At 35.6% G+C, this 14,952-nt stretch overlaps 1 protein-coding gene across 1 annotated transcript in view; it reads left to right on the top strand.

Moving 5' to 3' along the window:
* The window catches only part of LOC103107678 (dystonin), a 552,693-nt gene that overhangs the window by 350,061 nt on the left and 187,680 nt on the right, over positions 1-14,952 (top strand). The window contains 13 exon segments of the mRNA XM_060190003.1: positions 626-751; positions 1,363-1,515; positions 1,701-1,855; positions 2,062-2,188; positions 2,622-2,805; positions 5,291-5,448; positions 6,278-6,456; positions 7,206-7,344; positions 8,160-8,353; positions 10,509-10,671; positions 11,564-11,647; positions 12,356-12,463; positions 14,236-14,334. Of these exon segments, the coding sequence (XP_060045986.1) occupies positions 626-751; positions 1,363-1,515; positions 1,701-1,855; positions 2,062-2,188; positions 2,622-2,805; positions 5,291-5,448; positions 6,278-6,456; positions 7,206-7,344; positions 8,160-8,353; positions 10,509-10,671; positions 11,564-11,647; positions 12,356-12,463; positions 14,236-14,334 (1,869 nt within the window).

Raw genomic sequence — 14,952 nt, forward strand, 5'->3', positions numbered from 1 at the left:
CTCGGTGCCTACACTACACTGCTCCTGGAGGCCATTATTCCCATTTTGTTGCCCTTGTTGTTGTCATTATTATTATTGTTGTCATTGATGTTGTTGCTGGATAAGACAGAGAAATCGAAAGAGGAAGGGAGACGGGAGGGGAGAGAAAGACAGACACCCACAGACCTGCTTCACCACACATGAAGTGACCCCCCCCTGCAGGTGGGGAGCCGGGGGCTTGAATTGGGATCCTCACACGGGTCCTAGTGCTTTGCGCCATGTGCGCTTAACTCGCTGCGCTACCGCCCAACCCCCAAGAAGATATTTTTCTTACAGAGAACTTTTTGACTAATCCTCAGAAGTTTAAAAATAGTTTTGAATTTTACCTCTACTTAAGAATTGTTGTAACTTCAAGCATAATAGACCTCAAGTCAAAATAATTTAGGAGCAAAACAACAAAGACACAAACTTTGGAAACTTAGTATTCCATTCATAACTAACCACTCAAATGTTACTTGACCAAAGAAGTGACTATTTAGTGGTCTTGTGACTTTAGTCTGTCCTCCTTTAAGAGGAATACACACAATGTTACTCGAACGTAAGAACTTCATGCTTACTGACATTTAACAAATGTTTTATTCCGTAGTTTTTTAATGATGCCAAAGAAGCTACTGACTACTTAAGGAATCTGAAAGATACTATTCTTCGGAAATACAGCTGTGATCGGTCAAGTAGCATCCACAAACTAGAAGACCTTGTTCAGGAATCAATGGTACTAACCTGAAAACCAGTGCATTTCATCAGTAATATGATGGGGATTAGATAAATATTTTATTTTCTTCTGAATATATAACATAGAACTTAATATTGTCTTCATAGCTCTACCTCATCAAATATTTAGTGAAGCACTTAAACATTCAGTTTTAGTTTTATGTGGTAACAGAAGTACTTTTAATGTAATAGCCTTGATGATGAAGTTAAGATGCTTTAACAGTGTTCTGTCTGTAGGTGTCTAGTCACTCATTCCACAAATACTTAGTTGATAAGTACCTTTTACTTCCCACATGTTGCTTTAGATACTGAAGCTAGAACAGTGGATAAAACAGACAAAATTTCTGCCTTTGGGACATTTATATACCAATGGAGTGTACACAATAAACACAACAAATTAGTAAAGTATATGAAGTATGTTAATAGTAAGAGGCCAAAGAGGAGAAAAACAACCAGACAAAATGAAGGAAAAGGGATATGAAAGTTGAGTTGGGAAGACACGAAAAGTTTAAGGCAGAGACCAGGGAAGTTTTTTATGACCCAGTTACATTTATGTAAGACTGCACAGAGTACACATCTTTCTTTTTAAAACCAATGCTATTCATTACTCAGGAAGAGAAAGAAGAACTTTTGCAGTATAAGAGTACTGTGGCAAGTTTGATGGGGAGAGCAAAAACAATAATTCAGCTGAAGCCAAGGAACCCTGACTGCACACTCAAGACTTCTATTCCAGTCAAAGCTATTTGTGACTACCGACAAATTGAGGTACTTGTTAATTCCTAGAAACACACCTGTTTCTGTTTTTATTCATTTATTTTAATACTGAGCTGTTTTGCTTCTTACTGACAAAGATTTTCCATCTAGAAACACAAACAAATGATGATTGGATAGAGGATAAAATTCGTCAACAGTGACCTCCTTTGTTAATTTTGTCCTTTGTTTTAAACCAGATAACCATTTTCAAAGATGATGAATGTGTTTTGGCCAACAACTCTCATCGAGCTAAATGGAAAGTCATTAGCCCTACAGGGAATGAAGCTATGGTCCCATCTGTGTGCTTTACAGTTCCTCCACCAAACAAAGAAGCAGTTGACTTTGCAAACAGGTTTGTATGCATTAACTAAAAGTGCACAGCTGGTTTGGGAAGTGAGCTGAGGTTATAAAAATAATCAGTACTTTGTCCAGACCCATAAGACCAGAAGGATCTAGAGCTAGTAAATGGAGGATAGTTTATAAACAAACAAACAAAAATTATAGCATGTACTCGGAAGGAAATGTGAAAAGATAATCATTTTGTTTTCTATATTTCAGAATTGAGCAGCAATATCAGAATGTCCTGACTCTGTGGCATGAGTCTCACATAAACATGAAAAGTGTCGTTTCGTGGCATTATCTTGTCAATGAAATTGATAGGATTCGAGCTAGCAATGTGGCTTCTGTAAGTATAAAATTATATACACCGATCTGATCTGTCCCAAAAATGTGAGATGCCTTACCATGAGGAATAGAGTTTGTGTTCTTGCTAATGTTCTTTAATTCATTGAGTTATTTGTTATATATCTGTCAGATATAAGACTTTAAAAAGAATTGGGAAAATTTTGAAGATCATGCATTTCATCTAGTGCTTAGATTTGATAGAGAGACAAGATGTAATATTTGGACATATGTATTTAGGTATAATTTCATTTCATTTATTGAACTTTATAGAGTATTTTCTTATCTCTTATAGTCTAAACTTGCCAGTGAGGAGAAGAGTTAGTTTTATATGGCTCTTTCTGATTATTATTGTAAAACCACATTGATTGGTCTCATTTAAATATAGCTCTTAGAACTATAATAATTTAATGACATGGATCATTGGTCTTCTCCAGATAAAAACAATGTTACCTGGTGAACATCAGCAAGTTCTGAGTAATCTACAGTCTCGTTTTGAAGATTTCCTGGAAGATAGCCAAGAGTCACAAGTATTTTCAGGCTCAGATATAACACAGTTGGAAAAGGAGGTTAATGTTTGTAAACAGTATTATCAAGAACTCCTTAAATCTGCAGAAAGAGGTAAAACATGGGAATCTTCGTGGGTCTTTTTTTTTTTGACCCTATACAGATTTAGTTCAGGATATTATTTGTAAGCCACCTAGCCAATAACATGTGGTCATGATTGTTGGAATATTACAGGCATGTTTGAACTAGGAAGACTCAAGAAGGGATCCATTTATTTGTGAAAATCAATTAATAAAATAATATCAATCAAACTGTGGCACATAATGAGTTCTTAATACATTTACTTTTCAAAATTTTCACAACGTTTTCAATCTAGTCTTCCAAATAATTCATCTTTTAATTTTAGAATAGTGTCAGTTACTTTTTCAGGCACCAAACTTGAATTTCTTTTTTATGACTTCACTATTCTAGATTGACTTTTTCAGATAGACAGACAGACAGAGACAGATACAGCAAAAGAAAGTGAAAGATACCCTGATACTGTAGCATGAAACTCGTGTGTAGTGATGGCCAGCTCGAACCTGGGTTGTGTGCGTGGCAAAGCAGGTGTGGTATCCTACTCAGCTATCTTTCTGAGTAGGATTTTATTTCTTTTAGAAAAGTTTTAGATTAACAGAAAAATTGATATGCACAGATCTTCCACTACCAAACCTTTATCTTACACAGAGGATAGTGGAAGAAAAGTTGTTAGGTTAGCTTTTGTTAAGTATAAATTTTATGCTGGAATTTTTTATATTACTTTGAGGTAAATCTTTATTAGTATATTTTATTTAAAGCATAATATACAACTGACAGCTCATATTTTAGTAGACATTAAAGAGCAATACATTGCATTCTTGGGACATCATAAATCTGAAGTGGCTAAATAAAATGTTAGGAAAATTTTTAAAAAATGATTTAATGGGCTGGAGTGTAGCGCACAGGGTTAAGCACACGTAGTTCAAAGTGCAAAAATCTGTGCAAGAATCCTGGTTCAAGCCCCAGCTCCCCATCTGCAGGGGAGTCGCTTCACAAGCAGTGAAATAGGTCTGCAGGTGTCTATCTTGCTCTTCCCCTCTCTGTCTTCCCCATCTCTGAATTTCTCTTTGTCCTATCCAACAATAGCAATAATAATGGCAACAACAATAACAATGGAAAAAAGATGGCTTTCAGGAGCAGTGGATTCATAGTGTAGGCACCAAGCCCCAGCGATAACCCTAGAACCAAAAAAAAAAAAAAAAAAAAAAGATATAAAATAGTAATTCTTTCCTTTTTCATCAGAGCATGTCTGGCTTATGGTGGTGTGTGGGATTGAACCAGGGACTTAAAAGCCTCAGGCATGAAAGTCATTTTTGTATAATCTTTATTTTATCCCCCCCCACCCAGTAGTAAATGTTTTTAAACTCAAATATCTAGTGGCATATAAATAATTAAGAAAGTTGTGGTATATATAAGCAATGTAATGCTACTTAGCTGTAAGAATTGTAGCAATCTCCTTTGCTACATCCTACACAGAACTTGAAAGAATGGTGTTAACTGAAATAAGCCAGATGGAGGATGAACTCCAGATGATCTTGCACATAGGTGGAATTTAAGAATCAAAGAAAGGGAAATCGTAGGGTGAAACTTGGATAGTTCGTTACAGCAAAACCAAGGACTTTAAACTGAGGGGTTGAGAGAGACCTGGGAGGGCAGGAGAGACCCAGTGCAGATGGTGAAGGAAGACTTCAGTGGCTGTGGGAATGGTATGCAGACAGACACCTATCACATAGGGTTAAGAACTGTACTGAGGGGGGTTGGGCAGTAGCGCAGCGGGTTAAGCACACGTGGCGCAAAGTGCAAGGACCAGCAAAAGGATCCAGGTTCGAGCCCCCGGCTCCCCACCTGCAGGGGCATTGCTTCACAGGTGGTGAAGCAGGTCTGCAGGTGTCTTTCTTTCCCCCCCTCTGTCTTCCCCTCCTCTCTCCGTTTCTCTCTGTCCTATCCAACAACGAACGACATCAACAACAATAATAATAACCACAACAAGGGCAACAAAAGGGGGAAAAATGGCCTCCAGAAGCAGTGGATTCATGGTGCAGGCACTGAGCCCCAGCAATAACCCTGGAGGCAAAAAAAAAAAAAAAAAGAACTGTACTGAGGTGATGAAAACTGTTTTGTAAGTCTTTATTTTCCCTAATAAAGTGATCTGCATATAAAATATGAATTCTTACCTAAAAATTTTAAAATAATTAATTTTCATGAGGGGATAGAGATAGAGAGACATACCAGAATACTGCTCAGCTCTGGCATTTGGCAGTGTTGGAGATTGAGCCTGGGACCTGTGGGGCCTCAGACACGCAAACCTGTTATACTACCTACCACTAGGTTTCTCTCCAACTCTAGGGAAATGTTATTAACTTTTCTTAAATTAAAATATCCACTATTTTATTATCTATATATTGTTTGTGGTAACTAGTAAAATTAGTTTGACTAGCTAAGTCCCAGTCATAGTAAAATATGAACAGGAACATCCAAAAAATAGTAAACAAGCTATTTTCTAAATATTATATTTGTACAGAGGAGCAAGAAGAATCAGTTTATAATCTCTACATCTCTGAAGTTCGAAACATTAGACTTCGGTTAGAGAACTGTGAAGATCGGCTAATTAGACAGATCCGAACTCCACTGGAAAGAGATGATTTGCAGGAAAGCGTGCTCAGAATCACGGAACAGGAGGTGAGATTTATAAATATTTAGGACAAAACTATCTTAATTAATTTCTTTCTGACTCATTGTGAACTCCTGTGACTTCTTACATACTCAGTTTGCCCAATGATCATTTGTAGGGTCTGATCATCTACTTGTTGCTAATTGTAAACTAGGATTCTATAATTTAATTGCACTTATGACTCAGATAAAAACATAGTATAGGGGGTCGGACGGTGGCGCAGTGGGTTAAGCGCATGTGGCGTAAAGCGCAGGGACCAGCGTAAGGATCTCGGTTCGAGCCCCCGGCTCCCCGCCTGCAGGGGAGTCGCTTCACAGGCGGTGAAGCAGGTCTGCAGGTGTCTATCTTTCTCTCCCCTTCTCTGTCTTCCCCTCCTCTCTCCATTTCTCTCTGTCCTATCCAACAACGAATTGCGTCAACAAGGGCAATAATAATAATAACCACAACGAAGCTACAACAAGGGCAACAAAAGGGGGAAAAAAATGGCCTCCAGGAGCGGTGGATTCATGGTGCAGGCACCGAGCCCAGCAATAACCCTGGAGGAGGAAAAAAAAACAAAACATAGTATAGTGAAGCCAATAAGGAGTATATCAATTGAAAGTTACTATGTTTGTTGATCACCTTTTATATGCAGAATGACTAAGTTTGATATTTGATTTTAAAACTTAGTTTTGATTTATTGACTATAAAACTTAGTTTCTTTGATAAAGAAGATATAAAGAATATATGGACTTTAGGTCTATAATCATAATAAAAATGGGTATTATAAAATTGTTTAAAGAAGGTTTTGCTATTTGGGGTAATAACTTAATACCTACTTTGGTTCTTGTTTTATAGAAACTGAAGAAAGAGTTGGAGCGACTTAAAGATGATTTGGGAATGATCACAAATAAATGTGAGGAATTTTTCAGCCAAGCAGCAGCCTCTCCTTCAGTTCCAACCTTAAGATCTGAACTCAGTGTGGTCATACAGAACATGAACCAAGTCTATTCTATGTCTTCTACTTACATAGATAAGTATGTAAACACTGTCTTCATATAAAATGACTTCTCACCACAATCATATATATATATATATATATATATATATATATATATATATATGTTGATAGTATAGATATTCATTTTTACTTCTCTTTAGAACAGATATATTAAATATTTTTCCAGACTTCTATCACTCATTGAAAATGGAATATATCAGGGTCAGGCAGTGGTGCCCCTGGTGAAGAGCCCACATTACAGTTCACACTATCCCAGGTTCAAGCCGCTGGTCCACATCTACAGGGGGAAAGCTTCACAAGTGGTGAAGCAGTTTTACGTGTCTCTTCCTCTTTCCTATTCCCTCTTAAATTTCTCTCTGTCTCTATCCAATAATATAGACATAAATAACTAACTAAAATGGAATGAATATCAGAAATTAGGATAGGATTTATTATCTTTCCACATTTTTGTCTATAATATTGATAATTTTATCTGTTGTAGTCTATAGAATTTCCCTTTGGTTGGCCTATTTGATATTTGAAAGTTTACCATTTTTTATGTTGGAACCTCTTGCTAAATATCGTTTGTGAAGCATGGCATGGGCTGGAGTTCATGCTGTCTATTAAGAAGAGAGACAGCATAATGATAATCTTTTAGTATATGTGTCAGCATTCTCAGTTGAAGGATGTCGCCAATCCTGTTTTCGTATGGTGTTTCATCACTATATTATAGGAAAGTAAATATTTACTAATAGGAAACTATGATTTAATTTTCTTTTTCTTTAGGTTGAAAACTATTAATTTGGTATTAAAAAACACTCAGTCTGCAGAAGCTCTTGTAAAACTCTATGAAACTAAACTGTGTGAAGAAGAAGCAGTTATAGCTGATAAGAATAATCTTGAGAATCTTATAAGTACTTTGAAGGTATGTGTCTCAGTAGGCTGTTTTTTTTCCTAGATTAGAAATGTTTCTTTAGCATTTCTGTTTTTTGACATTAACTGTTAAGTATCTTAATTTGAATGCATTTAAAACCATTTAATTTGTTAATATAATGCCACATCTAACTATAAAATATGTGCAGTTCTTTTTGCTTTGAGAATTCTTCTCTTTTGCTGTTTGAATCTCTATAAAGTAGCTTTTTATAACTTAATGTTATTGTCAGCCACAGGAACTGAAGCTCTAAGTTAATTTTTAATGGTACACACTTGCTACAGAGAATTATTTTTTATATTATGATTTTTCACTTTTCATCTAGTAAGACAAGTACTTATTTTAAGAAAACAAGAAATAGATGGGTTTAAGAAAGGACGAAGGCTAATTATACTGTTTCATAATCTGTTCATCAGTTTATAAAGCAATAAGTAACACTGTTGTTAAAGTTGTGAAAATTATATTGGTGTTTTTTAAAAGTTATTAATTTTAAAAAATGTAATTTGAAGATTTTCTTAATGACATTTAAAAAGCTTATAGAAGTAGCATATTGATGAGATTTGTAATATATTACTGATAAAAAAACTTTATTAGGCTTACCCTTATAAGTTGCTTTTTTAAAGATCAGCTTTCAGTAAAACATTTGTACTTTCATGAGATTTAACATAGTATTTTTACAAGTGAAAGATATTCTTCCCTTTCTATGCTTTGATATTAGTCATTTGTAGATATTGAAATAAAGAAATGATATGTTTACCTAATAAGTGGTTTATACATGTCTGTAACTTTTACTGACTAATGCATTTTAGCAATGGAGATCTGAAGTAGATGAAAAGAGAGAGATATTTCATGCATTAGAGGATGAATTGCAGAAAGCTAAAGCCATCAGTGATGAAATGTTTAAAACCTATAAAGAACGGGATCTTGATTTTGACTGGCACAAGGAAAAAGCTGATCAATTAGTTGAAAGGTGGCAAAATATTCATGTTCAGATTGACAACAGGTTAGTAACCTCTGTGGTTCAGTTTTAGCACTAATGTCCTGTCTACTTTTGCATTCTCAGTAAATTTTTAAAAAAATATTTATTCCTTTTTGTTGCTGTTGTTTTATTGTTGTAGTTATTATTATTGCTGTTATTGATTTCGTCATTGTTGGGTAGGACAGAGAGAAATGGAGAGAGGGGAGGAAGACAGTGGGGGAGAGAAAGACAGACACCTGCAGACCTGCTTCACCCCCTGTGTAGTAACCCCCCTGCAGGTGGGGAGCCAGCGGCTCGAACCAGGGTCTTTATGCTGGTTTTTCCGCTTTGCACCATGTGCACTTAACCCGTTGTGCTACCGCCTGACTCCCTTTCTCAGTAAATTTAAACTTGGGATGTTTTTAAAACATACAGTTAACTTTTATAAATAGCTCAGCCTAATATTTGTTTATTATATGGTGGACTTTAGATATTTAACTGAAAATATGCATAAATGTGCTATTAAAAGTACTGATGGACTCTGACATTTGTATGTTAATTTATTTGGCATTTTCTGAAAAACAATTGCTATACTTTTCTAGTTATAACCAATTTACATTGTAAAAATAAACCAAAACTTAATAATAACTTGGATCACTTATTTGATAGGACTGTATGTAGCAATCTGCTAGATATAACAGTTGTAAATAAACTGATTGATGTGGTGTTCATTGTAATTGAAGATATAAAAAGTTTGAAATCATTTCCTTAATGACCAGAAATAAAAACTGAAAGGAAATGGCATGGCTTTAGAGGCCATCTTAAAAAAAATAGAATAGCATCTTCATTCATTTTTGTATTTACACTAATGCAAATAAATGTTTCTGTGATATAGAACTATTCTTGAGAATTAAGATTATATTTAAATATTCTGTCTGTATTGATTTAATGTAGTGATTTTCAACCATAGAAACAGAAATATTCATCACTGTCCTTAAAAAGTTTGAGTCCATGTTGAATTATTCATTGAACCATCTTGTCCTTATTTCAAAACTACCAACTCAAAATGGTTTGCGGTGCCCTTGAGATATGAATTCCAGTGCTATAGCCTTGACTTCTTCTCCTCCTCCCCCTCCACTTCCCTAACCTCCTTCCTCTTCCCTTTCTCGTCTTCTGTTTTCCCTCCCCATTCCCTTTCTCCTCCTTCACTTCTTTTCCTCTCCCCTTTCTCTTCTTCCACTTCCCTCTTCCCCTTGCATGTCTCCTCTACCTCCTGACCCCTCTCACCCTTCCCTTATTCTTCTACCTCTTGCCCTTTTCCCTTCCCTTTCTCCTCTCCCTTTCCTTCCCCCCACCTCTCCTCTTTCTCCTTGTCTTCTTCCTCTTCCTCATATTCCTACACTCCCCACATCCCCTCTTTTTATTCTTCCTTTTATGGGGTGTCTTCACCACTCAAGGACAACTTTTCAAAACATATAGTGTTAGTTTTACACAGTTAATTTTCATACATAGCTCTGCCTAATACTTCTTTTTTAAAAAAATTTTTATTTTATTTTATTTTTTATTTTATTTATTCCCTTTTGTGGCCCTTGTTGTTTTATTGTTGTAGTTATTATTATTGTTGCTGTCGTCGTTGTTGGATAGGACAGAGAGAAATGGAGAGAGGAGGGGAAGGCAGAGAGGAGGAGAGAAAGACAGACACCTGCAGACCTGCTTCACCGCCTGTGAAGCGACTCCCCTGCAGGTGGGGAGCCGGGGCTCGAACCGGGATCCTTATGCCGGTCCTTGTGCTTTGCGACACCTGCGCTTAACCCGCTGCACTACAGCCCGACTCCCTGCCTAATACTTCTTTACTATATTGTGGACTTAAGAAAGATATTTGATTTTTTTTTTTTTTTAAGATAGGAAGACTGAGCAGTGATAGAAAAGCAGAGAGGAAGACACCATAGCATTGAAGCTTCCTTTATCCTTTAGTGTGGTGGGTACAGGACTCTAACCTGGTTCCTGAACATTGAGGATCCAGTATACTGTCGAAGTGAGCTATCTTGCATGCTGTCCCTGTAGCCTTGAATTCTATACACATACTCCCTATTTCAGTACTTAGAGCAAAGCAGTTTTGTCTTCTCATTTCTGTTCAATGCTTTCTACCCTTCCAATGAATGCTGTTGGAAATTAACTATTCTCTGTACTATTTTCATAGACTTCGAGACTTACAAGGTATTGGCAAATCGTTGAAGTACTATAGAGATACCTACCATCCCTTAGATGACTGGATCCAGCAAGTGGAAACTACTCAAAGAAAAATTCAAGAAAATCAGCCTGAAAATAGTAAATCCCTCGCCACACAACTGAATCAACAGAAGGTATAAAACATGAATCGTATTAACGCAGTATCTTCATCTTGTCAGTCATGACCTGTATTTTCTCCCTTAATAAAGAAAAAGAAATTATTTGGTGAAAGGTGGGGAAAAAGTCATAAATACTAAAGTCTTGCACCCATACCTACACACACCTTCACTTAATTTAAATTTTGTAAGTGATATTTGAAAGCATAAAAATCAAGTATGCAACACTCTAGGGTATGTTTCAAATTCCTAATGATCATTAGTTATGTCTATGGAGATTTCTCTCATACTTTCGTGGCCATAGTAGTATTGTGGGATCTTTAATAAATGAAAGTGGGAGGGTTGGGCAGGAGTGACCCTGGTTGGGCACACATATTACCATGCTTAAGGATCTGGGTTCAAGTTTTCACCTACAAAGAAAGGGCATGTTCCACAAGCTGTGAAACAGGTCTGCAAGTGGCTTTTTGTCTCTCTCCCTCTCTAATTCTCCTTTCCTCTCAATTTCTCTTCCTAAGAAATAAAATAAATAAATAGAAGTGGATGGTGGTATAAAATTAAACAATCACAGTTTGTCAGAGAATTAAATGCTTTGAGATTTCTGTTTTATTTTAAGAAGTTAGTAAGTTCTAGCTCTGTTTTGATGAGGACTAGGTAGGGGTTAAGAACTCCAAGTTTACATGTGGAAAGTTCATGTGTTAATTTGGTCATTTTTTCTTTGCAATTTTTGAGATTTCCCTCTGAGGTCACATGTGGCTTAATTTGGAAATTCGTAATTTATTCACAGGGAAAATTACTTATTAACTTCAGCAGGCTAAATAACTGTAACATTAAATGATGTTCTGAGTCATTTTCAGTAGGCAAATAGCATGACATTCATCATTGTTTTTCTTTTGAACTTCTGTCTTTATAGATGCTGGTATCTGAAATAGAAATGAAACAGAGCAAAATGGATGAATGTCAAAAATATGCAGAACAATATTCAACTACAGTGAAGGTAAGATTCTGTTCTGTTAAATTTAGTTTCACATATGTGTTTCTACTTTGTCCTTTTAAAACTTTTGTACATAATGTAATGATTAAAATGCAAATAATATTGTCATTTGAACACCTGACAGCTAATAATTCTATATGAAGCTAAGTAACATGATAGGGCCTAGTTTACTCAGTTTTTCTACGAAGTGTACACATTTTTATCCACCTTCATCCCCAGAGTTAATGCATTGCTTTGAAATTGAATTATGACTTTTATGTAATACTTTCCTCCATCTCTCCATTCCTCCACGCATCAAACTTTGCTATAGTCTTCTATGGAAGAATATATTTATAACATAGAGAACCCCTTCGTGCTTTTTAAACTTTATTTGGTCATTTAGGTACATAGTCCCATTGCCTAGATAAAGAAAAATAGAGTCTGACTATTCCTAGCATGTTGTAACAGAATGTTCATACTAAATTTAAAATGTTTAAGTGTTGAACTTACAAACGGTTGGAAATGTTCCTGAACATCCAAAAAATTTCTGACTTTATCACCACCTTGGGAGCATCCCAGGATAGGGCAGATTACTAAAAATGTAGTTTTAAAAATATTCTTTTTATAAAGTTACTTAAATTAGGTTCCATTTTTTCTGTGTTGACTTACTGTAGAATAAAGTGTGAATGTTATGTTTTAATTAATTTAATTTTTATTGACTTCTTTACACAGGACTATGAGTTACAAACAATGACCTACCGGGCCATGGTTGATTCACAGCAAAAATCTCCAGTTAAACGCCGAAGAATGCAAAGCTCAGCAGACCTCATTATTCAAGAGGTAATTAAAATGTAATAGAGGGGAGGGACAATAAACAAGAAAAAAAAAGTACTTAAAATAATACACACACACACACACACACACACACACATACACATATATTTATGGAACACACATATTTATGGAACTGAGGCACTGTGCATGTATATGTTCTCTACTCCTGGGCTGATTTTTTTTTTTTTTAAATTCAGATAGAGAGACAGAGAAAGGGGGAAACAATACAATGTGTGGGTGGGCATTGGTGGTGCAACTAGTAGAGCACATATGTTAGAATGCATAAAGACCTTGATTCAAGCCCTTGGCCCCCCACTTGCAAGGGGCAGAGGGATGCACAGGAAGGGAACTTCATAAGTGGTGAGGCATGTGTCAGGCCTCTCTCCTCTCTCCTCAGTTTCTCTCTGGCTATATTCAAAATAATAATGAATAAAAACTTTAAAAGGGGGCAGGTGGTGGCACACTTAGTTAAGTGCACATACCACCATGTGCAAAGACCTGGGTTCCAGCCCTCCCCACCTGCAGGGGGAATGCTTCATGAGTGTCTTTTTTAAATTAATTAATTAATTTATTTATTTATAAAATGGAAACACTGACAAGACCATAGGATAAGAGGGGTACAATTCCCACCACCTGAACTCTGTATCCTATCCCCTCCCCTGATAGTTTTCCTATTCTCTAACCCTCTGGGAGTATGGACCCAGGGACATTATGAGGTGCAGAAGGTGGAAGGTCTGGCTTCTGTAATTGCTTCCCCACTGAATGTGGGCATTGACAGGTCGAATCATATTCCTATCCTGTATGAGTGTCTATCTTTCTCTCCTTCTCTCCCTATCCCCCACTCCCCTGAACTCTCAGTTTCTCTCTGTCCTGCCAAATAAAAATAGAAAGGAAACAAAAAAAATGGGAATAAATGGCCACTGGGAGTAGTAGATTCATAATGGAGGCTCAGAGCCCCACCAATAACCCTAATGGCAAAAACAAAAAAACAACAAAAAGATACTTGGAGCTTTCTTCCATGGCATTACCCCACATGCTCAAACCTGAGTCATGTACATAGCAAGGCACGTGCTCTATCTGCTGAACTATCTCTCCATCCCCTTAGATAATTTTTTTAAATAATTTTTATTTTCTATTAGTAGTATGTTACAAGATTGTAGGATTATGATATATAGTTCCACACCACATCCACCACCCACGTCCCAAAGATAACCACCATAGTTCTCATAAGTCTTACTGTTTACTTCTGTTTTGTTTGGATTTTTTTTTAAATTTTGGCAAGTTCATGTAAATTAGAACTTTAGACTCCACTTATGAATGAAACCATCTATTAGTTGTCTTTCATCTCTTTACTTATGTCACTTACTCTTTGTATATTATGTGATAGTATATATAATAAAAATTTTACCATTTAAATACTACTTTGAGTATATTTTAGTGGCATTCAGTACATTCACGATGTTATGCAACCTTGATTATTATTTAGTTCCAGAATTCTTTATCATTGAAAGAATTTTTCTATATCTAATGTACTTTGAAAATCTTTATTCAAGATTGATTATTAACGATAGAGTCATAAGTATACTTCATGACTGAACTTAGAAGAAATTGTTATTTAGTATGCTTTGCCCCATTTTATTTATCCCTTGATGGTAGTCATTGTTGGGGAGTTACACACTTAGTAAAGCTTAATTAAAATTATAATTGTCCTCAGTATTAATATAACCCATTAATAGCAACTGGAGGAACTATTTTTATTATTTTTTCCTTGCTTACAGTTCATGGATCTCAGGACCCGGTATACTGCTCTGGTCACGCTCATGACACAATATATTAAATTTGCTGGTGATTCACTGAAGAGGCTGGAAGAGGAGGAGGTAATCATTAATCATGAACTGTTAACTGAAAAAAGGAGCTGAGATTGGGAAGGAGGTATAGTATGGTTTTAGGGGAAAACAGGGTAGCTACATGATAAATTTACATGGTTGAAAGTTGATATGTAAGTAATTGTTTAATTATAAAATTATAGTGAAAACAAGAATAGAAGTCTACAACATTTTTGGTTTGTTTTTAAGATTCTTTACAGTGGAAAATTTTTTAAAATTTCAGTCTAATATAATTAGGTTAATGTTTTAAATGCTTTTCTTTCAACTATAAAATATTGGTAGTTTGGCAGAATTTATTTTGAAGTTTTCTCACAACTGAGAAACAAGTTTTTTGAAACATAATTACTATTGCTACATGAACATATTTTGATTTATGCATTTTTAGATTTATTTATATCCTTAGATTTATTTATATCTTCAAGGACTTAAAAGTAGCAGGTGCTTATACGTATACTAATGCTATACTTGAAGAACAGTGTAGTGGTTTTTTTTTTTATTTATTTCTACCAAAATGACTTGGTATGAATTAGAAAGACCTTGGACATTATTCTATTTGAACTTCTGTGTCTTTGATTATACATTTAGATATTTATAAATAGAAAAAGGATA

The sequence above is a fragment of the Erinaceus europaeus genome, chromosome 4 (genome assembly GCF_950295315.1).
Source record: "Erinaceus europaeus chromosome 4, mEriEur2.1, whole genome shotgun sequence".
Classification (NCBI taxonomy): Eukaryota; Metazoa; Chordata; class Mammalia; order Eulipotyphla; family Erinaceidae; genus Erinaceus; species Erinaceus europaeus.